General features: G+C 51.4%; 1 protein-coding gene across 2 annotated transcripts in view; it reads left to right on the top strand.

Annotated features, from left to right (window-relative positions):
- The first annotated feature begins 3,096 nt into the window (after nucleotides 1-3,096).
- Nucleotides 3,097-26,628, top strand: part of KPNB1 (karyopherin subunit beta 1) — a 29,247-nt gene continuing 5,715 nt past the window's right edge. Inside the window, exons 1-15 of one of the 2 annotated variants that reach the window (XM_074162867.1) lie at nucleotides 3,097-3,438; nucleotides 3,713-3,771; nucleotides 7,308-7,490; nucleotides 9,904-10,104; nucleotides 12,294-12,446; nucleotides 13,589-13,648; nucleotides 14,717-14,806; nucleotides 15,110-15,220; nucleotides 16,762-16,863; nucleotides 18,748-18,972; nucleotides 19,402-19,593; nucleotides 20,929-21,059; nucleotides 22,346-22,493; nucleotides 22,780-22,851; nucleotides 25,770-25,914. In XM_074162867.1, coding sequence (XP_074018968.1) covers nucleotides 3,399-3,438; nucleotides 3,713-3,771; nucleotides 7,308-7,490; nucleotides 9,904-10,104; nucleotides 12,294-12,446; nucleotides 13,589-13,648; nucleotides 14,717-14,806; nucleotides 15,110-15,220; nucleotides 16,762-16,863; nucleotides 18,748-18,972; nucleotides 19,402-19,593; nucleotides 20,929-21,059; nucleotides 22,346-22,493; nucleotides 22,780-22,851; nucleotides 25,770-25,914 — 1,912 coding nt within the window. In that variant the 5' untranslated portion in view covers nucleotides 3,097-3,398. The remainder of the gene's footprint in view (nucleotides 3,439-3,712; nucleotides 3,772-7,307; nucleotides 7,491-9,903; nucleotides 10,105-12,293; nucleotides 12,447-13,588; nucleotides 13,649-14,716; nucleotides 14,807-15,109; nucleotides 15,221-16,761; nucleotides 16,864-18,747; nucleotides 18,973-19,401; nucleotides 19,594-20,928; nucleotides 21,060-22,345; nucleotides 22,494-22,779; nucleotides 22,852-25,769; nucleotides 25,915-26,628) is intronic. The other variant, XM_074162866.1, reaches the window with a different exon arrangement.

The raw sequence follows: 26,628 nt of genomic DNA, 5'->3' as shown, positions 1-26,628 counted from the left end.
CAAATTTCACCCGGTTTCAACCCAAACGCCCACTCGGCGAGTTGGCTTTGATCGGAGGCGTCCGACGGAGCGGTGAAGAGGGCACGAAGTGACCTCCATTCCTCCAGGATGAATAACGTGTCCGTTCCGTTCCGTGAGTCAAGCTGTAAATAGTAATTGGTCTTAAATTTGAGTTGATGGTGAGAACCGCTTACAGCTCTGCCCATCGGAGCCCTCCGCTGGTGCAGATTTACCGGGGAGAAGCATCCCCTCTGTCCCTTCTCCTGCTGCCACCGCATCCCACGCTCCCTCCACATCTTATCTCGGAGACCTCGGAGCTTTTGCAGTCACCGCTGAACCCCGTCAGTCCCCGTCCACCCTCTGGAGGTTCATCCCAGCTTTGATTTTCCAGCTGGAGTGGCCGAGGAGGCAGATGCAGGCGAGACACCGTTAAGAAGGTCCCGCAAGCTGATGGCAGCAGGACAAACAGAACCCAAAAGACCTTTTTTTGAGCCCTGCTTGTAACTGCGTTAAACCCGCCAGCGCGACACTCGGTGCTCCCCACCCAGAGATCTCAAAGGGCTTTACACAAGAAGCGGCTCCAGATTCGTCCCCTTTTTAAAACCTGAGACTCCAGGCACAGGGAGACAAAAATCAGTTTTCCGAGATGCTTCGGCAGCCGCTGGCAAAGGCAGGGACAGCGTTTAGGTCTCCTGAGCCCCAGAGCCACCCGCCTGTCCCTGTAACCTGAATTCCTTTTGGGGAACAATGAATCTTTCGCCTTGCTCCTCCAGCTCTGCACATCCTGGGCTCCAGGAGGTCACGGAGCAGCCGACGCCTGGAAGAGGAATAGTTGCTTATCCTGGATTGTCGCAATAAGCCAAGAAAAAAAAAAATGGAGGAGGTGCCGGGGTTTGGCACTACTTTTCATTTCATTTTTATTAATCACGGAATTGTCGGAGTTGGAAGGGACCTCTAGAGATCATCTGGTCCAACTCCCCTGCTGAAGCAGGGCTGCCCAGAGCACATCACTCAGGGCTGCATCCAGGAGGAGCTTGAAGGTCTCCAGAGAAGGGGACTCCACACCCTCCCTGGGCAGCCTGTTCCAGGGCTCTGGCACCCTCACCGGAAAGAAGTTCCTCCTCATGTTTAGATGGAACTTCTTATGTTCAAGTTTGTGCCCGTTCCCTCTTGTCCTGTCCCTGGGCACCACTGAAAAAAGACTGGCCCCATCCTCCTGACACCCACCCTTTAAGTATTTATAGGCGTTGATCAGATCCCACCTCAGCCTTCTCTTCTCCAGGCTAAAGAGTCCCAGCTCTCTCAGCCTTTCCTCATCAGGGAGATGCTCCAATCCCTCAATCATCTTAGTTGCCCCATGCTGGACTCTCTCCAGTAGTTCCCTGTCTCTCTTGAACTGGGGAGCCCAGAACTGGACGCAGTATATTCCAGTTGTGGCCTCACCAGTGCAGAGCAGAGGGGGAGAATGGACCTCCCTCCACCTCCTGGCCACACTCTTCCCTACGCAGCCCAGGATTCCATTGGTCTCTTGGTGACAAGGGCACATTGCTGGCTCATGGATCGTTCACTAGCCACCAGGACCCCCAGACCCTTCTCCTCAGAGCTGTTCTCCAGCAGGTCCACCCCTAACCTCTACTGGTGCCTGGCGTTCTTCCTCCCCAGGTGCAGGACCCTACGCTTGGCCTCGTTTGAACCTCATGAGGTTCTTCTCTGCCTGTCCAGGTCGCGCCGGACAGCGGCTGTTGGTACAGCAACCACTGAATCCGTAGCCGAACAGGGGCCTGACGGACCTTCCCTGCAGCCGGTTGATAAATACAGCCATTCTCAGCCCGAACGTGGGAATGTGACCGTCAGGACAGTCCCTCACGCCGATGATACCCACTATTCCCAAACCTCCCTCCATCCCACCCCCTCGGAGCCGCTCGTATCCCGGTGCTGGAGCGCGGGCCGCCCTTTCCCGGGAAACGAAGGTCGGTTCCCAGCAGAGAATGATTAATCAAAGAAGCACGACTGCTGGGGAGGAGCCGAGGCCAGCACACCCCTGCCTGCAGCGGAGCAGGGCTCTGCCCCGCATCCCCGGCCTCCTGCCCGCGGGACAGGGCCGGGCCGGGGCCACTAATTGTCCCTTCTCCCCGTAATTTGTCCCTTCTCCCCGTGGCCTTTCTATTTAGCCCCACAATGCAGCCTGATTGAGTTACTAATTGCTCCCTGCCGGTGAGGAGAGCACACTGGAGCCCTGGAGCTGAAGTCACAGAAGCTGCCTTCAATTATTCACCCACACCTTTGTTCCACCCTTCGTTTTTTTCCCGGTATTCGGTTTTTTCCTGGTATTCGGGGTTTTTTTTCCCCCAGTATTCATTTCCCTCTTCTTTTTCCCTCTAATATCCTATGGATTTGGTTCCAGCCTCCCCTGCGGCTGCCATCACCCCCCTTCGGACCGGGACCGGGTGAACCGGGCCGCCCCGGGGGAGGACGGTACCGGGAAACCGGTGCTGGTGCCGTCCCGTGCCCGCGGCATCGACCCGCCTCTGCCACCGCCGCTTCCCGCGGCGCCGGGGTCGCGGCAGGACAGCCGTGTCCCCTTCCCCCCCACCCCCTTCCTATACACGGCGCTGCAGCGGTTTCGGAGGGGGCGGAGAAGGCCGGTTCCCTCCCGGGGCTCCGGTTCCCGGTCGGGCCTCCGGTTCCTAGTAGGAGCCCAGCACATGGCTCCCCCCAGGCCGGCTCCGGGTGTGCAGCAGTGAGGAGGGGGGGCGGGCCCTCCTGCACTCCCGGAGCCGGGCCGGGGGCACCGGGACCTGCCGGGCCCCGCCGGTGCCGGTTCCCGCCCGCGGCGCGTGCCCCACGTGGCCGCCTCCCCCCCGCGCCCTTCCCCGCCATCGCCCAATCAGCGCGGGCGCCGCCGGAAGCCCCGCCCCCCGCCTTTCCTTTCCCTCCCCTCCTCCACCGCTGCCGGCCAATAGCCGCCCCTCCTCTTCCCCCCCGGCCGCTCTCAGCCAATAGGCGTACACGCCGCCGGCGGCCGAGCCAGCCAATCAGCGTGGCGGCGCGGGGCGGCGGGCCCGCGGCTTGGGTATCCCTCCGCCGCCCGCCCCGCTCGGTGTGTGTGTGTGCGCGCGCGCGCGACCGCCCTCCCCTCGCGCGGCCTTTTTTCTCCTTCCGCCGCCCGCAGCAGCCGGAGCCGCCGCCGCCGCCCGCCGACCCCCCCCCCCCTCCTCACCCCCTTCCCCGGGGCCTCCGCCAGGGACCCCCTCCCTCCTTTCCCCTTGGCCGCGTCCGCGGGGCAGGCCCCTTGTCTTCCCTCCCCCGGCCCGTCCCGCTTCCCTCTCTCCCCCCCCCCCCCCCTCCCCTTCCCTCTCTCCCCGTTTCCCCGCCGCCGGAGCCGCCACGCCGCCGCCATGGAGCTCATCACCATCCTGGAGAAGACGGTCTCGCCGGGTAGGGCGCGGGCGAGCGGCATGGCGGCCTGAGGGAAGGAAGGAGGGAGGGGAGGGTAGGCCCCGGTGGGGCGGGGGCCGCGCACCCCTGGGGCGGCGGCGGCGGGAAGGGCGTGGGCGGCGGCGGGGGAGCCCGGCGGGACCGGGGATGGGGTGGGGGGAGCGGGGGGGGGGGGGAGGGGGGGAGGCGGTGGCGGCGGGAGCGGCCGGGCCCTGCTCTCCCGTTGACTGACGCCGGTTTCCCCTCCCGGCATCCCCCCCCCCCCACTCCGCAGACCGCTCTGAGCTGGAGGCGGCGCAGAAGTTCTTGGAGCAGGCGGCCATCGAGAACCTGGTGAGCGCGCGGGGGGTGGCGGGGACGAAGCGGGGGACGGTGGCGGGGACGAAGCGGGGCCGGTGGCGGGCGCTCCCCTCCCCCCCCCCCCCCCCCATTCCCTTCCCTCAGCCCCGCCCGGCCGAACCGCCATGGAGGCGCAGCCTACCCTGCCCGCGCCCGGCCGCCGCGCCCAGCCAATAGCAGCACGCCTTCCTCCGCCTTCAGCCAATAGGAGCGCGGCGCCGGGCGAAAGGCCCGCCCCGCCTGCGGGAGCGGCCGCGGGCCATGTGCGGCCGCGGCCATCGCTGCCCCGGGCGCCGCCCGGGCCGGGGCCGCTTCACCGCCCCCCCCCTCCTCCGGCGGTTGGTGTTCTTCCGCGGCGGCGGGGCGGGAGCACCGGGGCGTCCCCCCCCCCCCTTCACCCGGAGAGAACCGCTGGAGCGGGGAGAGGGATGAGGGGAGGGCGGGGGGGGCCTGAGGGTGCAGCCCGGGGGAGGGAGGCTGGGCCTGGGGGCTCTCCCCGTGCCTTTCCGCAGGGGGGAAAATAATCGCCCAAGTCCTCCAAAATAAAAAAAAAAATTAAAAAAAAAAAAGGAGGAAAAGCCCCAAATCCCCCGTCTCGGCCGCGTGCTGGAAGGCTGCAGGAGGGTTTTTGCTTAGTCAAGGTGCGGAGCTGCGGCCCCGGGGAGGGGAAGGGTCCCTGGTGGCCTCGGCCCTGGGGGGAGGGGAGGGGGGCTGGGGGTGTCACGGTGTCACCCCCGGGCACGACCGGCCTCACTCAGGTTCTTTAAGCCGTTACACACACTGGTCCCCACTGGTGTCAACTGGGAGAGTCACTGGAGCCTTTATTTCTCCCGGATTCGGGCTCTTAAACCAGCTGAGGGGCACACACCGATTTTTTTTTTTTTTTTTTTTTTTTTTTTTATTTTTTTCCAAAGTTTTTTTAATTCTTGCTGCCTTGGGAGAGCCGGGCCGAGGCACCGGGCAGAGGAAGCTGAACTTGTGCTAGGGCTAAAAAATTGGTGACTTGGGGTGGGATGGGAACAGGGACGGGAACCGGAGAGTCACCGGAGCCTTTATTTCTCTTTGCTCCCTCCAAAGGAGGCGTCCCTCAGGATCAGGCCCTGACCCGGCGTTGGGGCCAAACGGTCGCTTTTGAGTCAAAACTCTCCGGTTTGCTCTTTATGAAGTCTCAGGACACAAACACACCCCCACCTCCTCGTGAGGCTGGAACCTCCTGGGATGTGAAGTATTTCGGGGCGATGATCCCGGGTTCGGGCTCTTAAACCAGCCGAGGGGCACACACCGATTTTTTTTCTTTTTTTCCAAGGTTTTGTTAATTCTTGCTGCTTTGGGAGAGCCGGGCTGAGGCACCGGGCAGAGGAAGCGGAACTTGTGCTGGGGCTAAAAATTGGTGCCTTGGGGTGGGATGGGAACGTGGAACGGTCCAGCCTTGGGAAGGGCAGGGGTTGAGTGGCTCCAGGGGGACTGTGAGGGCTGTTGGTGGCTCGGCTGGGCAGGAGGATGGGGCAGGAGGGGTTGAGGATGTGGGGCTGGGGGCTGTTCCCATCGCAGGACGGGGTGTGGGGGTGCCAGAGCCCTGTCTCGGACTGGGAGAAGGATGGGGTTGGGGTGGGATGAGGTTGGGATGAGAAGTGGCAGGAGATACGAGGTCAAGGGAGAGGCACAGACCAAGCACCCAGGGCTGGGAACGGTCTCTCCCGGTTGACGAATGGAGCTGGGGGGGGGATCTCCTGGTGGGTGAATGGGGCTGGGGGGGGGATCTCCTGGTGGGTGAATGGGGCTGGGGGGGGGATCTCCCGGTGGGTGAATGGAGTTGCACCCACAGAACGGATTGTCCTTCCCCGTCCCCTCCTCCCCATCGTTAATTTAGACCCTTTTCTGAGCTTTTCACTGACACCTCTGTAGGTGCGAGAGCTGAGCTCACGCGCATCTGCATTTCCTTGGAGCCTCAGGTCTTTCGGACTTCATGTAAAGCTTCTCATTTTTAGCTGGGATTATTCTTGAGGGTCCGTGAAAAGACAAACTTATTTTATTTTTTTTTGTTCATTTATGAGTGAGAAATCCAAAGGGGCTTCTTCACCTTTGAATTTTAGTACGATTTCCTCCTCAAAGGTGGCAGCAACCCTTCTGTTCTGTCCTGTGAACTTCTTCGGAATGATTCTTTTCACAAAACCAGTATATCGAACGTGAGCCATCCTGCTGGTTGGGAGGTGGTTTCGCGGGGTGCGTTTGTAGGAGCTTTGTCTACTGCGTTAAAATTCGGGGGTATTTCTAACGGCTCACTCGTCGCTTTTAGTTGTCCCACGTTTTTGTTCCCAAATTCTGCGGTTTGAACGTTGAAGAGTTCTGGATAGTCCCACTAAAAATTATTTTGAGGAGCTGCGCTTGGTCATTGAAAATGGGAATTCCAAGATATTGGACTTATTCTGTGTTTCAGTTGAACTTTTAAAAGTTGAAGTTAGTTTTACAAGTGGCTATTTTTGGGGGCCCTGAAATCTTTGTATCTCTCCATCTCCAGAAATGGATTACGTGTAACTGGATGTGAAAGGTTTTCAGGAAAACCGGGTCCCTGCTCGGTGTGAAAGGGTTTGGAGCGTGGCTCGGCTGTTCCCTCCATTTCCTAGAAAGGTTTTTGTTGTGGTTTTTTTTTTTTTTCTTGGCAAAAACGCTCCATAAGGGCCAGCGAAACGAGAGAAACGCCGCTGAGACTTTAGCTCTATCTTGTGCACGGCGGAAGCCTCCAAAATATAAAGGTGTGGAGCGAGGAAGGGATTTAGACGCGGAGGTAGCTCTGGCCAAAAGCGGGTGGCACCGGTGTCGGGTGTTTTTATCCACACCCACGCGCTTGGTTCCCAATTTCTGGATGTTGGAGAGTTTCTGGATAGTCCAACCAAAAATTATTTTGAAGAGGAGGTGGGGGGACGGACTCTTCATGCCTTTGGTCGCGGGGAAGCCAGGTTGTGGTCTCCCGAGCCCGGGTCTCCCGAGCCCGTTTGTAATGCACCGGCGGGGGGGGGAGGGAGGGGAAGCTCCTCGTTCCATGTTTTAACAATTCCCGCCTTAAGATCAGAGTTTGGGTGTTTGCCTCGAAGCCGGGAAATAAATAGCAGAGAGTTTTTTTTTTTACCCTTCGCCACGTTTGATACCCATCCAGAAAATACCTATATCTTGGCGTCTGACCTGGGCGGTTTATTTTAGGGAATGCTTAGGGCAGGCGGGAGCACGGAAGGTGAGCTGAGGGGAGGGGTGTGTGGGGGGGAAAAATATATCCAGCAAAGTCAATGCCTACTTAGGGTCGCTTTCCAGCGGTTCTAATTAGCAGCTTAACAACCCTAATCGCGGGATAGAGCCGCCGGCGTTGTGCGGTGACAGCGCTTTGCTGTTGGCCGGGCGGGGAAGGAGGTTTGGGTGGTTGGGGTGTTGGGTTTTTGGGCAGGGGTAAATGGGGGGGTGTGTGTGTGTGTGTGTGTGTGTGTTTCACCCACACCCCCCCCTGGGGTGGGTGCTGAGCCCCCGCTCTCTCCCCCCAGCCCACCTTCCTGGTGGAACTGTCCAGAGTGCTGGCCAACCCCGGCAACAGCCAAGTAGCCCGGGTGGCCGCCGGCCTGCAGATCAAGAACTCCCTCACCTCCAAGGACCCCGACATCAAGGCTCAGTACCAACAGAGATGGCTGGCCATCGACGCCAACGCCCGCCGGGAAGTCAAGAACTACGTAAGTTTGGTGGTTTTTTATCTAAAGGGCGGTTTTAAGGAGGATGGAGCCGGAACTCTTCTCAGCGGTTCCCAGTGACAGGACGAGGGGCAACGGGCACAAGCTGGGACGTAGGAAGTTCCACTCAAGTATGAGGAGGAACTTCTTTCCGGTGAGGGTGGCAGAGCCCTGGAACAGGCTGCCCAGGGAGGTCGTGGAGTCTCCTTCTCTGGAGATCTTCAAGACCCGTCTGGATGCAGTCCTGAGTAACGTGCTATAGGCAATCCTGCTTTGGGAGGGGAGTTGGACTAGATGATCTCTAGAAGGTCCCTTCCAACTCCAACAATTCCATGATTTCCGTGATTCTTTTCTCCTAAGCAGGGTTAGTGATGAGTGTCTTGTCCGTCGTTTCCCACCTGAGAAGTTTTCCGTTGACTGGCTGCTCCCTTTCGCGAGAACATCTTCTGCACTTCCTTGAGTTCTTTGTTGCTTGTAGCATATTTAATTTGAGATGGAAAAGAGGGGAGGTTTAGATGAGATGCTAGAAAGAAATTCTTCACTGTGAGGGTGGTGAGACCCAGCGGCGTGGCCAGCAGGGCAAGGGGGGGAATTCTGCCCCTCTGCTCTGTCCTGGGGAGAGTCGTCCCCCCCACCCAGTGCTACCTCCAGCTCTGTGGCCACCAACAGCAGAAGGACACGGAGCTGTTGGAGCGGGGCCAGAGGAGACCACGGAGATGCTGGGAGGGCTGGAGCCCCTCTGCTGTGAGGACAGGCTGAGAGAGTTGGGTGGGTTCAGCCTGGAGAAGAGAAGGCTCCGGGGGGAGACCTTAGAGCCCCTTCCAGTCCCTAAAGGGGCTCCAGGAAAGCTGGGGAGGGACTCTGGATCAGGGAGGGGAGCCCTAGGACAAGGAGTAATGGTTTTAAAATTGAAAGAGGGGAGATTTAGATTAGATACTATAAAGAAATTCTCTGCTGTGAGGGTGGTGAGAGCCTGGCCCAGGTTGCCCAGAGAAGCTGTGGCTGCCCCATCCCTGGAGGGGTTCCAGGCCAGGCTGGATGGGGCTTTGAGCAACCTGGTCTGGTGGGAGGTGTCCCTGCCCAGGGCAGGGGGTTGGAATGAGATGATCTTCAAAGTCCCTTCCAACCCAAACCATCCTATGATTCTATAATCTATATGATTATTAGGGTAAAAAACCCAAACAGGTATGAGGCTGCTGCTTTTAAATTCACACCTGTAAATACTCTTATATTATATTATAAAGAGCCTCTGAACAGTCTCGTGTGCTCACGGGAGCCAACGGGCACGGCTTCCCAATGGGTGATGCAGTTTCTTCTACCTGAGCAGCTCCCTCAGCTGTTGTACAATCCACCTTAACATATTTGAAGCACGTTCTGTGACTGAACACACATCTTTACACCAGGCCTAGCGAATTTTAAGAGTAGAATATGGTCAAAAGCGTGCAAATTCCAAATAGGGAAACACATTCTTAAGTTTTCACACAGATGGGGAATTTCCCCGAGGCCTCCTGTGCTCTTTGATAGTTCAAGTTCAGGACTTGCAGTGGCAGAACTGGTGGCTTAGTGTCTCTTTTGGGGAACAAAGGTGGGCTCGGCTGGACCCAGCATTTTGTAATTGATACAAGGTGGCCTTGCATTTTATGTTATGTTTTTGTGTTAATAGAATTTATATGTAGCACAATAAGGATGTGATGATACAACTTTTTAGTCTTTTATTGACATTGATAATAACTAAAGTGGAACTTACAGTGTTAACGGGAGCTATCATATTATCTACTGAAGCTTTCAAAGCCAATTTATTGCTTTATTCTGTCAGGTACCATTAAAAATACAGTATTTGTTAAGTAGATATATGGAAAATGAAGATGTATAACTGAAATGCTGAATCAAGTGCACACCCCTTCATTTTTTTTTTAAGAAACAGTTATTGAAGTGTACAAAAAAATTATTCCTCTAATTGGTTGCAATTAAAACTGAGGAAAATTATTCCCTCCTATTCAGATTATCTTGGCATAAACAGTCTGGTATTTGGGGACGCGCACACACGTTTTTAAACCACAATTTATTTAGCTTTCACAATTTTGCTGTTTAATCCAGGCCGGGAGGGATTGTTGGGTGAGTCATTGTTGCGCGTTGCATTGTGTATGGGATTTAAAGGATGTGGTGGTCGGACGCGCGCTCGCGCAGCTGGGTCTGGCTTCCTGAAAGGGGCAGCCGCGGCCAAGTTCATTTCAAACTTTATTTGTCCCGTGGTCGCGGCTTCGTTTTCTGGTGGGGGCAGGCGGGGGAAAGCAAAACGAGCTTTATTGGGAAGGGGTGCGTTTGGAATAACATCCAGCCAAGGCTTCTGTGACATTCCGATGCCTGTCTCTTTAGTCACCCACATCAAACCCTCCCCTGCTGATGTCTCCTGCAGGTTTTGCAGACGTTGGGTACGGAAACGTACCGGCCCAGCTCAGCCTCCCAGTGCGTGGCCGGCATCGCCTGCGCCGAGATCCCCATGAACCAGTGGCCCGAACTCATTCCCCAGTTGGTAGCCAATGTTACGAACCAGCACAGTACGGAGCACATGAAAGAGTCGACGTTGGAGGCCATTGGATACATCTGTCAGGATATCGTGAGTGCATCTTAAGTCCTATTTTATCTTGAGTATATTTCAGAGTATATTTGAAGTGCTGAAGTCCAGTTCTGAGCTCCCCAGTTCAAGAAGGACAGGGAGCTGCTGGAGAGAGTCCAGCGGAGGCTACAAAGATGATCCAGAAAGTGGAGCATCTCTCTGCCGAGGAAAGGCTGAGGAACCTGGGGCTGTTCAGCTGGAGAAGAGCAGATCTCATCGATGTTCATCAATATTTAAAGGGCGGGTGGCAAGAGGATGGGACCAGACTTTTCTCAGTGGTGCCCGGGGACAGGACAAGGGGCAACGGGCACAAACTGGAGCATGGGAAATTCCATCTCAACATGGGGAGGAACCTCTTTCCTTTGAGGGTGATGGAGCACTGGAACAGGCTGCCCAGAGAGGTGGTGGAGTCTCCTCTGGAGATACTCAAAACCCAACTGGACACATTCGTGTCCAACCCGCTCTGGGTGACCCTGCTCTGGCAGGGGGTTGGACGAGGTTTCTGTGATTTTTTTTTTTTTTTTTTTTTTTTTTTTTTCCTTCAACTTTGATTCTGCTGGCTCAACCTCTCCTCTTCCAGCCTTTCCTTTCCCACCCCTCTATACTGGGAGGCTGGGATGCTTCCTCCTGGCTGTTTGGTAGTGCTTGTCCGGAGGATGTCTTTGCCGCCGGAGCGACGGGCAGCAATCGCGGGAGGAAGGTGTCTGAAGGGACTGACCCGCTTTCGTGGCACAAATCCAGGTCACCTTTCGTAAGGTGCAGATTTAAGTCAGTTTGTGGCCACGGTCACACCACGGCGAGGGGTTGCCGTTATAAAACAGCGGCCGAACGTCCAGTTGTGTCAAGTGATGAGTGTTTGATTCCTGCCTGTGTTGGGGAGACCTGACGTCTCCCTTCATCTCGCGTCAGGAGTCCCTTTATTCTTAATTTAGGAATTTTTTGATGCACGGGCAAAACGATTTAGCTCTTTGAGGCACCTTCTACAAAAGGTCTCGTGGTTTTTATCAGCGCAGTTCGCAGCATCGCGATGTGTTACATCAAGTGTCTGATCTGAATTGTTTGCAAAAACCCTGTGAGCTCTCTGACCTACCACCGAAAAGCAAAATTAACTATTGCTTTTTTGGTGCCACCGGATGCCCTAGAGAAGGTTCGTGCGGCGCCTGGCTGGGTGAGCCTCCGTGTAGTGAGGTGGGAAGAGAAATCCTCTGTTTGGTGCTTTCCATCGGGCTGCAGGGGATTGGTTTCACCGGGGAGGTCAGTTGTTTCGTGGCAGGTTGATGAAATAAAAGAGGAAATCTCTTCCCAGCTGCGTGGGGGGGAGCGCTCCAGAGCGAATGTTGTTTGTTCCAAGTCCAGGCAAAGTTTGGGCGCGGGTTCCGGGTCTCCTTGGGTGCTGTGGATCCTCGGCCTCTGGAGTTTTGGATGCCCTGGGTTTGCTCGTTGGGTATTTTGTGACCAAGATCCCTCTTAGAGTCCTGTAGTTTGTCAGTCACGTGGCACCGTTTGTGACTCTAGTTTGGGAATCTACTGCAATTAATTAAGGCCAGGCTGGATGGGGCTTTGAGCAACCTGCTCTAGTGGAGGTGTCCCTGCCCAGGGCAGGGGGGTTGGAACTCGATGATCTTTAAGGTCCCTTCCAACTCTAACCATTCTATGATTCTATGATTATTTGGGGATCTTGTGGTCTTATATTTACCGTGAAGAAAAATTAACCTTTAGGTTACGTTAACAGCTTTATTCTTTAAGCCTTGAGTGCCTGACAGTTCCCTGTCCTTGCTACTGGTCCAGGCTCTATATTTTTGCCCTGTATCTGACAAAGATTGGCGACTTCACCAATAAAAGTATCACGTGCAACCGCTGGCGTAGAGCTCTGCCCGGTGTGTAAAGGAACTGGAAAACAGTCGGTGGCTTTAAACTTGAGAATTGAATGAAGTCAAGAGTCTGAAGCTTGAAAATCTGGAGGATTTGCACTCGGTTCAGTCTTGTCTTTCCTGTCCCAGCAGCTGTAGAAACACAACGGTGTACGAATTCCTCGTACTCATGTTCCCATCTTCCTAGTGACCAAAGGGCTCCTTCGCCTTAACGTCTTATAACTTCCTGGTGGTTTTTTGGGATCAAACTTTGAGGTTACTTTATAATACGGAAGAGGTTGTTCAGTTGGCAAATAACTTTATCGACCCTTCTTTTAGGATCCGGAGCAGCTTCAGGACAAATCCAATGAGATCCTGACAGCCATCATCCAGGGAATGAGAAAGGAAGAGCCCAGCAACAATGTGAAGCTCGCGGCTACGAACGCACTCCTCAACTCTTTGGAATTCACCAAAGCAAACTTTGACAAAGAGGTGAGGGGGGGGTGTGTGTCACGATTCTGGGTCTAAAACGTCGGGGCTGAATCCACGGTCTGTGATGAGAAATCATGCACCACGCTGAGTTTTGATGCATAATTCCTTTGGGACTGAGACTTGGATTCATTGCTGTAAATGCGGTGTGTTCTTGTGACGCGGAAACGCTGTGGAAATCTTCAGAGATTCATCAATGGAAGGGAAATGTCATTGGCTCTTCTTTTTTTTGGGGGGGGATAAATTTGAACTAACCTTAGACTTTAGCCTATTAGATGCTCTGCTTCCTAATCAAACTCGACTCTGTAATGCTGCTGTAAGAGCACGAGCTTGGATCAGCACTTTCTTTCAAGCGCTGTGGCAGAAATCCAGATTTAACTTCGCCTCTGAAAATTGTTGGGGGAGGAAGAGCCTGTAAGAGCCTCCGGAACAGGGGCCTCCGAACGGGAGTCTCTTCAGAACAGCCAAATCTATCGATTTTTCTTTTCCTTCTCGGATTAAATGTATCCTCTTGGTCTCTACCAGGGAGAGGATGGGGAAGATGGAGTTAATATTGAACCTTCAGCTTACAAGGTCTTTTAATGAGAGCTTTCCCTGGTCAACTGCTCGGGGGGTGTTGGTGGGGACCAACTGGAGTCTTTCAGAATTTGAGGTGGCACGGCCCGTTCAGCCCCTATTTCTGTTGGGTTTCAGTTCTATAAAAAAACCTGGGCACGAGTCTGTTCCTTCCTACTGAGCAGGAATATCCAGGTGCTGCCCCTCAAGAAATTTATATCCCGGTTTTGAGGGTTTTTGAAACAATCGCTGAAGTAGTTCAGGAAACAGTAGGATTTCTTCTTTTTTTTTTTTTTTTTTTTTTCTTCTTTAAGAAGAAAAGCTGGTGCCTTTAGTTCTGCTGTATCTTTCTGTTTTGCACAGCCTGTTTAAACGCTTCTTAAAATGGAAGCCTGGGATTCCCGTTTGGGGGAAGAAATGATGTAAAATGTTGCAGTGAAGAGTAACCTGCGGCTATTCCTTGCTCTTTAGAAGCGCTCCAGGAGCGATTGTACTAGTCCAGCCACAAAATCCAGCCTCCCTAGGAAGGCTCGCAAAGACTTCGATGCTTTTGGAATAGAGTTCTAATGTTCTTTTATTTCTTCTCCTAGTCTGAAAGGCACTTTATTATGCAAGTAGTCTGTGAAGCAACGCAGTGTCCAGATACAAGGGTGAGTGAAAATGATGCAAGGAGTGCGGGGCGGGGGGGGGAGCAATGAATGGCCCTGATTTGTCACTGTGCCTTTCTGGGGGAGCTGGCTGGAACCCCCAGCATCAATCAAAAAACAGCTGAAAAGTCTTATCACAGAATTTGATCTGAAATCAGATCAGGAATCGTAGGCCTGAATCATAGAATCATGAGCCAGCAGTGTGCCCAGGTGGCCAAGGTGGACAAACAGCATCCTGGCCTGTGTCAGGAACAGCGTGGCGAGTAGGACTCGGGAGGTGATCGTCCCCCTGCCCTCGGCACTGGTGAGGCCCCACTTCAAGGGCTGTGTCCAGTTTTGGGTCCCTCAGCACAAAAAAGACATTGAGGTGCCGGAGCGGGTCCAGGGAAGGGCAACGGAGCTGGTGAGGGGTCTGGAGCACAAGTCTTGCGAGGAGAGGCTGAGGGAGCTGGGGGTGTTCAGCCTGGAGAAAAGGAGGCTGGGGGGAGACCTTCTCGCTCTCTACAACTCCCTGAAAGGAGGGTGTAGCCAGGGGGGGTCGGTCTCTTCTCCCAAGGAACAGGCGATAGGACGAGAGGAAACGGCCTCAAGTTGCCCCAGGGGAGGTTCAGATTGGATATTAGGAAAAATTTTGACACTGAGAGGGTTATTAAGCCTTGGAATGGGCTGCCCAGGGAGGTGGTTGAGGCCCCATCCCTGGAGGTGTTTAAAAGACGGGTTGACATTGTGCTTAGAGACATGGGTGAGTGATGGTTTTTTTACCAGAGTTAGGTTGATGGTTGGACTTGATGATCTGAAAGGTCCCTTCCAACCCAGACAATTTTATTATTCTATTAAATGATTGGTCCACATGTAAGTACTCAGGCAAAGTGAGTTTTATACTTAAAGTTAGAAGTAATAAACTACTAGGAGGACTTAAGTGGCTGTTTGTGAAATACCTAATTAAGTATGGGGTAAAACTAAATCAGCAGAAAGTCTGGGTCATTAATCTGTGGGAGGCTACAGCTCTGCTTGGGTTTCAAAGCACAAAGAAAGGTCACATCTTTGATGCTTTTTTTTCTACTCTGCCAGGTACGAGTGGCTGCCTTACAGAATTTGGTGAAGATAATGTCCCTTTATTATCAGTATATGGAGACATACATGGGGCCTGCCCTTTTTGCTGTGAGTATGTGGTTTCTCACGTATCGTTGTCTGATTTTTCCTGGGCTCCTTCGCCTTAATCCAAGAGGAAAAGTTCTCCCACCTTCCTGATTTGTTTTCGCTCTGCGTCCTCCCGGGGTGCTCAGAGCTGATAAACTTCTAAATGAGGAGATTGTCTTCGAGAACAGTGACTCTAATGTGGCCTCCGATTTCAGACAATCTTCAATCTCGTGCCAGTTGCCCGAAAGCCGGGGCGTGTTCTTCAGGAGAAATAACTTCCTAAAACGTCCTTCTCTTCCCTTCCTTTCTTTCCCCTTTCTAAAGATAACTATTGAAGCAATGAAAAGTGACATAGACGAGGTGGCTCTGCAGGGCATAGAGTTCTGGTCAAACGTCTGCGATGAGGAGATGGACCTGGCGATCGAGGCCTCTGAGGTGAGTTGGCAAATGGCCGCGGAGAAGCGGCAAATGCTTGTGAGCGTGTTTGGGAAGGCTGAAATAGGGTTTTTATACTGTGTCTGGAAGTCCTTCTGTCCTCCCGAGTGGAAGAGGGGAGGAGAGTCCGTCCCAGCCCCTTGGGTGGTGGTTGTGGGTCGGTGATGCGACGTGACGCGTGTCTGTGACGTGGTGCGTGCGTGGTGCTGTGGTCCCCAGCGTGGCTGTTGGGTGCCCCCCGGGCTCCGGGACCTCTCGTCCGGGGCTCAGCCACCTTCCATTTCTTCTCCTATTCAAGGCACACGTGAACCTTGTAGCTACGGGTGCACAGGGGCCACCATTTGGAATTCCTTCGGGTAGAAAACAACTCTTTGGGTTATTTTCTAGGCTCTGTAGCCTAATGTAAAGGTCTTAGCGTACCTCAACTATAACCCCCTCGGCTTACTGGATTAAATTAGGGTGAACTGCCTTTTTAAGCGAGCAAAATGGTTTTAATGCCAGCCAGGCTGGGAATTGAAACTGCTGGAGATAAAGATTCTCTGACAGGTTTGATGAGAACACGCTGTGACATACGAGTGCTGGTTTTCTGCAAACGCTACGTGACAGCTACCTGATTTCTCTTTAGCATTCCGAAGCCAGCTCCAGCTCCTCCTCTTTAAGGTTAACCTAAATGTGCGTTAAGCACAGCGCGAGGCACGGTTTGATACCAGAAAATTCTCAGTGTCATAAAGATCTTTGAGCTATTGCTTCATTAAGATGGCAGCTTGAATTATTGAGAAATACATACCATGTGGAAGGGAGAGTATTTCTTGAATTTCTTGCTGTCCTGAAGGTCCAGCAGACTCTGTTTCTGTAAGAAAATTCACGTTACAGGTGTTGAGGGGCTTAGTCCTACCCCAGTGTGCAAAATAATTGATCACATTCCATATAATACATTATTTATGAGTATAAGTATAAAATTATGGGATGAAATAAAAGTAATCATTATCCCCTACAATGGCTGGGGCTGGAGATGAATTTGGGGTATTGTTCTGCGTGCAGATGCTGTTTGCATAAATTAGCTGCAGAGATCAATAATAGCTTAAACTTTGAAGGGCTCTAGATGAATCATATCCATCTTTAAAAGCAGCTAAATATATATTTATGTTAAATGCCCAAAAAAGTGAGGATAGCAAGGATAAAAGGACAGGCAGCAGCACGTAGGTTTAGTTTATGCGCTGAAGACCTTTTGCTGCTTCTGCTTGGGGTCACTTGTTAATTATAGGTAACTGCAAAGGGAAAATATTTATTTATGTTTGTACCGTGTGTGGGGGGGAGGCTCAGTTGTGCATGGAATGGCAAATTGGACTTGTTAATGGAATATTTAACCGGGATCGTTGCAGGGTGTCCTTGAGGTTTCTGTGCGTTGTGGGGGCTTAAAGTTTGTGTTGGGATGGAGAAAAAAGCGCGGAAAGGGGAATTTGTATCCACTGGAATTCGTAATTCACACCTCATGCCTATAAAGCCACTGAGAATCATTTTGTAACTTTTTTTTTTTCTAGGCAGCAGAGCAAGGAAGGCCTCCGGAGCACACTAGCAAATTTTATGCCAAGGGAGCACTACAGTATTTGGTCCCGATTCTAACACAAACGTTAACAAAACAGGTGAGTTCCAAAATCCCCGCCGCGTGTCTGCTTCCAAGCGCTGGGACGGTGATGCCGCCGCTCCGTGGAGGAGCGGATTGTTCCTTCCAGAGGTGACTTCTTGAGGTGCTGGCTCCCGAGGGAGTATTTTTTTAGTGGTTTTTGTGCCCCCGTGGTGGCAGTCCTTGGTCTGTGATGAGCCCTCATGCACCACTCTGAGCGAATGATGCATGGCTTTTAGGGCTGAGACTGTGAGACTGCGGGCGATGTCATTTCTTGATGCTGAACTCCGTTAGCACACGCTTGTGGGTATGGTTTCGGAGGAGATTTGATAGTTACCTGTATTCCTCACAAAATGTCTGTTGAAATTAAAACCAATATTCCCTCTCTGCGTCACTAGAGATCCCATTTCTGGAATTCTTGAGCTTTACTTCTTGAACTGTGAAGTCTGGGTTTATTTAGTCCTTGTTAAGCGCTTCACAGGGACTTGTTTGGACTGTGTTTCACAGTCTAATCAAAATTAATGGAATCACTTGCTACAGCAGGTCTAATTATAAAATAAACCTGTTAATTAAGCCGTACAGGGCAGAGTTCGTTTGCCTTACTGCGGCGATGAGCTGGGAAAATGCTCGGTGCTCTTAGTGAATTCAGGGAACTGCTTCCCTGTTTGGTTTGTATCACTGTCCGCTTGGATGCGGAGAGTTAAATTGCGGGAGGTTCTGAAGCGCTTGTTAAAACGGGAAAGATAAAACGGGAAAGATAAAACGGAGAAGGGAATGGCAGGTACAGGGCTTCAAAGGGCTGTGGTGAGTGGCCGAGCTGACAGTCAGGGGGGACGAAGGTATTTAACTGGTACAGCGGGAGTGATGGCATGGATCAAAGGAACAAAATCTCAGCCTGGATGAGAGAGAAGCCGTTTGGAAGATGTATGAGGCTGCTGCAGGCGCGGCAGTAAGGAGACAGCAGCCTTACACCGGGATGCAAAGGTAGAGATGGTGCAAGTAACTCAGGTTGCTTCTCTGCCAGAGATGCAGCTTCCAGAACTGAGCTGATGTGAACATCACGAGGTTCAACCACGCAAAGTTGCAGGGTCCTGGGCAACCCCTGGTATCAGCACAGGCTGGGGATGAAGAGATGGAGAGCAGCCCTGCTGAGAAAGACTTTGGGGGTGCTGGGTGATGAAAAGCTGGCCATGAAGCCACCCACATCCTGGGCTGCATCCGCAGTAGGGCAAGGAGGGGGATTCTGCCCCTCTGCTCTGGGGAGACCGCTTCCCCCAGCGCTGCCTCCAGCTCTGGGGCCACCAACAGCAGAAGGACACGGAGCTGTTGGGGTGGGGCCAGAGGACACCACGGAGATGCTGGGAGGGCTGGAGCCCCTCTGCTGGGAGGACAGGCTGAGAGAGTTGGGGGGGTTCAGCCTGGAGAAGAGAAGGCTCCGGGGGGAGACTTTAGAGCCCTTTCCAGTCCCTCAAGGGGCTCCAGGAGAGATAGGGAGGGACTCTGGATCAGGGAGGGGAGCCCTAGGAGGAGGGGGAAGGGTTTGACACTGAAGGAGGGGAGATGGAGATGAGATGTGGGGAAGAACTTCTTTGCTGTGAGGGTGGTGAGAGCCTGGCCCAGGTTGCCCCGAGAGGGTGGGAGATGGCCCATCCCTGGAAACATCCCAGTCCAGGTTGGACATGGCTCTGAGCAACCTGCTCTGGTTGGAGATGCCCCTGCTCATGGCAGGGAGTTGGACTCGATGGACTTTAAAGGTCCCTTCCAACCCAAACCATTCTGTTTCTACAAATTTCTAAATCTAATACCTGGTAGATGTTATCCGCAGTAGATCCAGTGGGATGTCATTCCTGTGAGTGATCAGGGATATTTTCCCCCAGACTGACCAGAGGTGCTCTTCTCCTAGGATGAAAACGATGATGACGACGACTGGAACCCCTGCAAAGCGGCAGGAGTCTGCCTCATGCTCCTGGCGACCTGCTGTGAAGATGACATTGTTCCTCATGTGCTGCCCTTTATTAAAGAACACATTAAAAATCCTGATTGGCGATACAGAGATGCAGCTGTGATGGCTTTTGGGTGCATTTTGGAAGGACCAGAGCCAAACCAGCTCAAACCACTAGTCATACAGGTAGGATTCATCGTGTTTTCTTAGAGGCTCGTAGAGCAAAAACTTTCTGATTTATTTGGAGGAGGACACCTGCTTTGCACGTTGTTCTTAATCTGAGGAAAACCAAAAGGATGCCACCTTTTAATCATGTTTTAGAGATGTTTGGTAGGCCCAGGGCAGGTAGTTTGGTTGCATAGCCCTGAATCACAAGGACATGCAGGACTTCAGGATACCTGACTCCAGATGCCTCAGTTCTTAAGTCTAACCCCTGGGAAAGAATTTTATGAATCTTAAAATATCAGAATAATGGCTTAACTGGATCTAGACCGTCCTGTCCTCCACAATCTGTTGGTAGCTCAAAGGGAATACATTAAAAAGTGGTGGCGAGTTTGTATTTCCATATATTGCATACGATCACATCTTTACCTCGATTATGCACTTACGTTCTAGGCGATGCCAACTTTAATAGAACTAATGAAGGACCCCAGCGTCGTGGTTCGAGACACGACCGCTTGGACCGTGGGCAGGATCTGCGAGATGCTCCCCGAAGCTGCCATCAACGACATTTACCTCGCGCCGCTGCTGCAGTGTCTGATGGAGGGCCTGAGCGCCGAGCCCCGAGTGGCCTCCAACGTCTGCTGGGTAAGGCTGGCCCTTCGCTCTTGGCCGTGTGAGGAGTTTTATCAACGAGGGGGATGCAGCTCATACTCATATTAATGAATACGCACACATTTATATATATACACGCACACATACATTTATATGCTCACACGCTTAAATGGATTTCAGAGATGACTCGTGGTGTTGGACGACTGTTACCTGTTAAGTTACCTCAAGTCTGGTTTGTGGCTCTGGTAGGAAAGAAATAAATAAAAGAAGAAATGGATTTCAAGGCTAAAAATGCTAATATTCGCTGAGCGTAGAAGTTGCCTTCAGTTTGAAAATGCTATGGGAAGTGTCCCTGATACCAGCTGTGGGAGCTGTTTAGAAAAGGTGTGCTGGGACTTAGCTTTTTTTTCACGGATGCAGCTGGATTGTCTCCTTAATCTTAAAAGGAGAGACAAAACACCTTGTTTCCTGTTACCTAAAGCTGCTTCTGCAGTGGCTCCGGAACTAAATTGAGGAGCATGAGATTTTTTTTTTTGGTCGCTTGCAGAGCTGCGGTCCCTTGGGTTGGTTTGTTAACTTGGGTTGTATCGTCGTCTTGATGCTTGTCTACTCCCGAGTAGCGCGTCTGATCTTTCACTCTAAAGAGGATGTGTCCCTCGCTGCCTTTGAGGAGAGCTGCTCGATAAAGATTGAGCTGGAGATGAGTATTTGCATGTCAAAACAAGCTTTAGAAATGACACAACTCGTTCTCTTCGTTTTCCGGAGGTTTGAAGGCTTCTACTCGACGCGTGAGCTTTTTCTCACCAATCCGTTGATCCTGGCAAAAGTCCACGTCGCTGGGGCTTTTGTCTCCTGAAGACGATGACTACTATATGTTTTTAGATTGAAATGAAAATCGGGCGGCTTTTCAACTCTTCTAATCCGCCTGTGTCTCAGAGCAGTTACAATTGCTCTGCAGTTGGGAATTTGAGCAGTCCCTGCCTTATCTAAACCAGGATTTTACCTGGTGGTGGTGGTGGTGGTGATGATGATGATGGGTGGAATCCGTTAACACCCTGCGAGGTTCGAGGAGTCTGCCTTTATTCGGTTTGATTCGTGACGGCTGCCTGTTGAGATCAGTAACGCTGTGCCGGTGTGTGACTGCCGGGGCTGGTAATGTTACGTTTCAAATCTTTGCAGTTTTCACCACTATTGCACCAAAGAACAATTCCTGAAGGGAGCTGTTAATCCTGCAGCAGTTTGGGTTGGTTTTGGGGTTTTTTTTGGGTTTTTTTTTGCTGTTAGAATGAAAGCTGTTGGAATAGATGTTTCTGGGCTTGTGAGGGATAAACTCACTCGAGTAACAGAAATGGTTCTTCTGTGTTTCAGGCCTTCTCTAGTCTGGCTGAAGCTGCCTATGAAGCTGCAGATGTAGCTGATGATCAGGAAGAACCAGCAACCTACTGCTTATCCTCTTCGTTTGAGCTAATAGTCCAGAAACTTCTGGAGACCGCAGATAGGTAACGTGAAACTGGAGGGTTTGGGCTCTAAAAAATACTTCTTTTTTTTTTTTTTTAATTCCTTCAGGCTCTCGGTCCTCTCTCTTGCAGTTTAGATCTAAATGATGTTTTATCATACCATGGTTTTGGGATCGGGTGGGATATAGAATGCTAACTCCCAGGAAGAAAAGCTATTGACACAGAATAATTTCTCAGTATTTTGTTCCTATCTGCTTTTAGTAAATCTGAGGTTTTCCTCCATGAATGCCTTTTCCATGTTTTACTGGGAAGTCTCCAAGCACAGTTTAAGACTGTGTCTTTGTACGGTGGTCGCGAGACTCTTCAGGGTTGGCTACGAGGCCGCTGGATAATCAGGAGCGCAGCGAGATGTAATTAGAAATCTGTGTGTATCGTACAGTCCCTTTTCCTGGGATTTTTCTGCCGTGGTGGCTGCTGCAGTGTCACAGCCACTTGTGCTGCCACCAGGTTCTCCCAGAAGAGCCCAGGACCTAGTTAGGCTGGATCCTGTCCTTTTCCCAACTAAGCTGAAATATAAATAGACGAGGCAAAATATTTTTGCATCCGCAGAACTGAGGGGAAAAAAAAAAATAAAAAAATAAGGGTAATGCCAGAGTCACGTTCTGCCTCGAAGGTGGCATGAACCTTGACAGCTCCAAGAGTTCAATCCTGGGATCGGTTCAATCCTGAGTTTGAAGACTTTTTGCTGCAGGACGACTTCTCCTTAAACGCTGCCCCTGCCTGAACGGTTCAAAGTCTAAACTCTTCCCGTCTAATTTACATCCAACCAGAAGCGGAGCGTCTGGCTCGAGGCTCTGAAGCCCGTCAGTCATCTTAGCGTAGATCTCGCCTGGCTTTTATTGCAAATTTAACTCGGAGGGACGGTCGAGAGGTAGTAATTTATGCCGCTCGCCTCCCGAGACCATCTCTTCCCGGGCAGGATAACGGCACGCTGGAAAATGGGGGGGTTTGAGGCTTTTTGTTGCTCCTCTACTTGCTGCCAGTGACTGAAGATACTGGAAATCATTATTAATAGCGAATGGAAAAAAAAAAAAAAAAAAAAAAAAAAAAACCACAAAAAACCTGTTCCAAAAGCGGCTTCGCAAATTTAATTTACTTTCAAGTCTTGGAATAGAGGAATGTGAGTGCTTCTGCTTGTCACAACACTAAAATTGAGCTGTTACCGATTTACTAAAAAAAAGAAAAAAAAAAGAAAAAAAAAAAAGAAAAAGGCTGTTTCTAAGCGAGGCCGAACGCTGGGAGCTGCAAATACATTCCTTCTGTTCCAGGCCTGACGGACACCAGAATAACTTGAGGAGTTCTGCCTATGAATCCCTGATGGAAATAGTGAAAAACAGTGCCAAGGACTGTTACCCTGCTGTCCAAAAGACAACCCTGGTCATCATGGAGCGACTTCAGCAAGTGCTGCAGATGGAGGTAGGTAAACGCCCCCCCCGCCCCGTTAAAAGAAGGGGTTTAAGGGAACGGAGTGGTTGTGACGTTGCTGTTGGGCCGCGGCTTCATCTGGTGTAGAAAACCGAGTTGTGTTGCTGACTGTGTATATATTACAGTGGATATATTAAGCTTCCTCTTAAATTTGAAGAAAAAAATATTGAAAACTTAAATCTCCGCGACTCATAGCGCTGTCGGGCTCCGCGGGGTTTGCCTGGATATGGGGTTTTTCACATCTGGGGTTTTCCTCTTTTTTTTTTTTTTTTTTCAGTCTCACATCCAGAGCACTTCCGACAGAATCCAGTTCAATGATCTTCAGTCTCTTCTTTGTGCTACTCTACAGGTAAGTCCCTGCCTCTCCCCTGTTGGTATTTATGGGGAAAAAGGCGTTTTTAGAGGCATTTCTGTGCCCCCGAGGATGCAGACTTGGTCCCGTTGGTGAGATCTGACTGAGGAAATGGGATCTTGTGTCCCAGCTGACGTGTGGGAGGTGATACAGGGTTCAGGAGGCTTCAGTGGAGTACGACTGATAAAATTTAGGGCGATATGAATAAAGAACACTGTTATGTGGCACGTTAAAGATTGTATATTCTTTCAGATTGGCTCTTATGTTGGCTACAGGCTGAACAATCGCTTTGGTTGGCACAGACCAAAAAAAAAAAACCTCCATAACGGCTTTAATTCGTTCATCTGCCTCTTGTGGTTGATGTTCTTATTTAAAATGGCACTAATTAAAATGCACTGAGTGTCCTTGAAATTAAACATCTGGTAATGAACAGCCCGTGTGACTTGTAGGAGTAAGCAAGGAACCGAAATGCGCTCGAACTCCAAAGTCTGCTGAAAACAGCCACTTTTTTTTTTTTTTTTTCCTTTTTCCCCCCCAAAAAAAAAACCCTCTCAGGAGGTTGATCAGAGCCTCCTCCCAAATCCGTGGTGTTTGATATCGCAGCTTCGCTGTTTGCGCTGCGGGAAGTGTGGGGGGGGGCTGAGCTGTGATCCCCGGCTTAATAACAGCTACAAGGTGCCGATTTTAATAGCCATAGGTTCGGCATCGACGCGGCTCGGGGAAGAAAGGAACATTTTCTTCTGGAGGTGGAATCGGGTGCTGTGTAATCTGAAATAAAAACAGAGCAGAGCATCTCCCTCTAAGCAGGTTTATTCCTTTGTTGGGTGCTCTTCCTTCTTCTCTGTAGTTTTTCTTCCATTCCTATATCCCCAGGAAGGGGACCCCGTTCCTCGCCCGCCCGAAAAAGCCTCTTTCTGTGGGTTTTAGCTTCCTTTTAACCTCTTACATGAGCTTAGGGGGTCTCCTGGGTGTTGTCTCCAGGTTGTTTTGAGAAATCATTAACTTCATCCTTCTAGTTCAAAAGCCCGTGGCATCAGCTGTTGCGTTCACTGACCGATTTTTAGAGTAATGTGTCAAATAATGGGGAGATGGGAATAATCTGTCCTTATGATGGGCTTTAATGGGGAGGCTTCAGTATCTGGAATCTCTGCTTTTGGCAGAGGGATCGCTGATCTCTTTCAGACACCTCTGCCCGTGGGAAGTGCAGTACAGGGGGGATTAATTTGTAGATTTAATTTGTAAACGTGTGTTTCTTCATGATTGCAAATTCCGAACCTTAAGTGTCTCCAGCACTTGCAGCAGAGACTGAAATACCACTAAGCAAAAATCAGCAGGGAGACCTTTTTTTCAGTGTTACATAGTCAAATACTCTGGTTTTTTACATCGGTTTTTTCTCTTTGATGGAAGTACAATTATGAACATCCAACAGAAGAAAAACATTAGTTAGTATTTAAAAGGAACGAGAAAATCAAGACCGATTATTTATACAGGCAAAGTCAATCTCTTTGGAGTGACTCAGTTTGAGGAATCAGACTTGAAATAATTCTTTTCCTCTGCGGGTTAAGGAATCGGTCTTTCTCTTTTCATAGAAAATGCAAATTTATTTTAAATCGGGATCCATCAGCGCTGAGTTCTGTAGTTCCCGTGGTGAAAGGGACGGTCAGAGCCCTACAGGAGCAGCAGAGCATGGGTGAAGGTCAGGTATTTCCCAGGGGTGTCTTCTCAGCCCTTCTGCTCCCTGTGACGTGATAACACGGAGGACAGGTGTCATCACCGGCCTCCTCTGGCCAGAAACCAACTTCTTGTTGGCTTTTCCAACCCCACGTGTGCTAAACACGTTCCTTTAAACATATTTTCTGTTGGCTGTATGTTCATTTATTCTCTGTTCATCTCAGGCAGGAGAGGTTTGACTGCAGTTCGCAGGGAGGACGCGCTTCTGTCGACCAGCATTTCACAGAATGCTGTGGGGTTGGAAGGGACCTCTGGAGATCATCCAGTCCAACCCCCAGCCAGAGCAGGTCGCACAGGAACGTGGCCAGGGGGGGTTTGGAATGTCTCCAGAGACAGAGACTCCACCACCTCTCTGGGCAGCCTCTTCCAGGGCTCTGCCACCCTCACAGGAAAGAAGTTCCTCCTCATGTTTAGATGGAACTTCTTACGTTCGAGTTTGTGCCCGTTCCCTCTTGTCCTGTCCCTGGGCACCACTGAAAAAAGACTACAAAATCCTCCTGACACCCACCCTTTAAGTATTTATAGGCCTTGATCAGATCCCCCCTCAGTGTTCTCTTCTCCAGACTAAAAAGCCCCAATTCCCTCAGCCTTTCCTCTTAAGAGAGATGCTCCAGGCCCCTCATCATCTTTGTAGCCCTCTGCTGCACCCTCTCCAGCAGTTCCCTGTCCTTCTTGAACTGGGGAGCCCAGAACTGGACCCAGTGCTCCAGATGGGGCCTCACCAGGGCAGAGCAGAGTAAATATTTCTGAAGTTTAATTCTGTGGTTCAGAAACCAAGCTCCCGCACAGCCCGTGCTTGGCAGCCAGAGGTTACGGTCACACTGCTGTGATAGAAAAGGGCTTTTTTTTTTTTTCTTTTTTTTTTTAAATAGGGTCAAATTTGGGCTGGTCACATTTAATGCCGGCTTAAATGCAAAGCCGGGAGAAGAGCCTGTGCAGCAAGAAAGGTAAATTCAGCTTGTTCTGTAGCTGGAAAATTGAATGCGGCTTCAGATGAATGGGACTTTGCGCTTGCACTGACAAAGCATATTTTCGCAGCGACAGAATTCAAAGAGCAGCTTCTTTTTTAGCAGCCCGGAGCGCTCACGAGCGGCGGGAGCCAGCGCAGGGGATGTCGAGGCGAGCTCCAGCCTCACCTAAATGGAAGCCATTCTCAATTTCTTTCTCCTTTTTCTCCCACCCAGAACGTCCTCCGGAAGGTGCAGCACCAGGACGCTTTGCAGATCTCCGACGTGGTGATGGCTTCTCTGCTGAGAATGTTCCAGAGCACGGCGGGCTCGGGGGGCGTGCAGGAGGACGCCCTGATGGCTGTCAGCACCCTGGTAGAAGGTCAGTGGTGTGGTGTTCTGGGAGGGGGGGAAAGGCAGAGCTGGGACGGAACTGGTTTCCTTCCTTCTCTTTTTTTTGACTGTATTGGTGAAAAACACGATTAGTTCCTGGTTTTGCTCGAGGTACGGTTTTGACCACACGTCCCACCGCAGCGATCGAGCCGGTTACGCTGGACTGTTTCGTGAATGAATGGTTTGTTTTCCATTAAAAACGTAGCTATGATGCAAATTCCATAGGGGGGAAAAAAAAAACCAACCCAAATATTACTTTGTGCAGTGCCCGGCACAACGGGAACCTGCTCCCTTCACACCGCAGGATGGATTTATCCAACAAATAATAATACCTTAATAATTCATACTCACCACTGCCTGTGACCCGTGGTGGTTTGGTGGGGTTCTGTCGGTGGAGGATTTACGGTGGATGTTCTTCTTTAAAAGAAATCAGGGTGGGAAAGCATTAGAGTGGGTCAGAACGGGTGAAGTCAGAGCAAATTTGGGTTGCGTTGCAGGCAGTTTGAGCTTCGTGGTTCAGGTTTAGCAGGTGGTGGCTCCGGCGTCACCTGGAGCTGCAGGAACACGCTCCGTTGTCAAACGCCGCGTGTGAGTGTGAAGGTTGAGGCGCTGTTGAAACCCTGTCTGCAACCTCGTTGCCTTCCCCCCGCCTCGGCTCCAGCAAAAGCCACACGTGGTTTGGAAATGGGTCTTCAGGGAGAGC

Source organism: Numenius arquata, chromosome 23 (assembly GCF_964106895.1).
Source record: "Numenius arquata chromosome 23, bNumArq3.hap1.1, whole genome shotgun sequence".
Lineage (NCBI taxonomy): Eukaryota > Metazoa > Chordata > Aves > Charadriiformes > Scolopacidae > Numenius > Numenius arquata.
The sequence above is the reverse complement of the archived record's forward strand: the minus strand, read 5'-3'. Positions and strand labels throughout refer to the sequence as shown.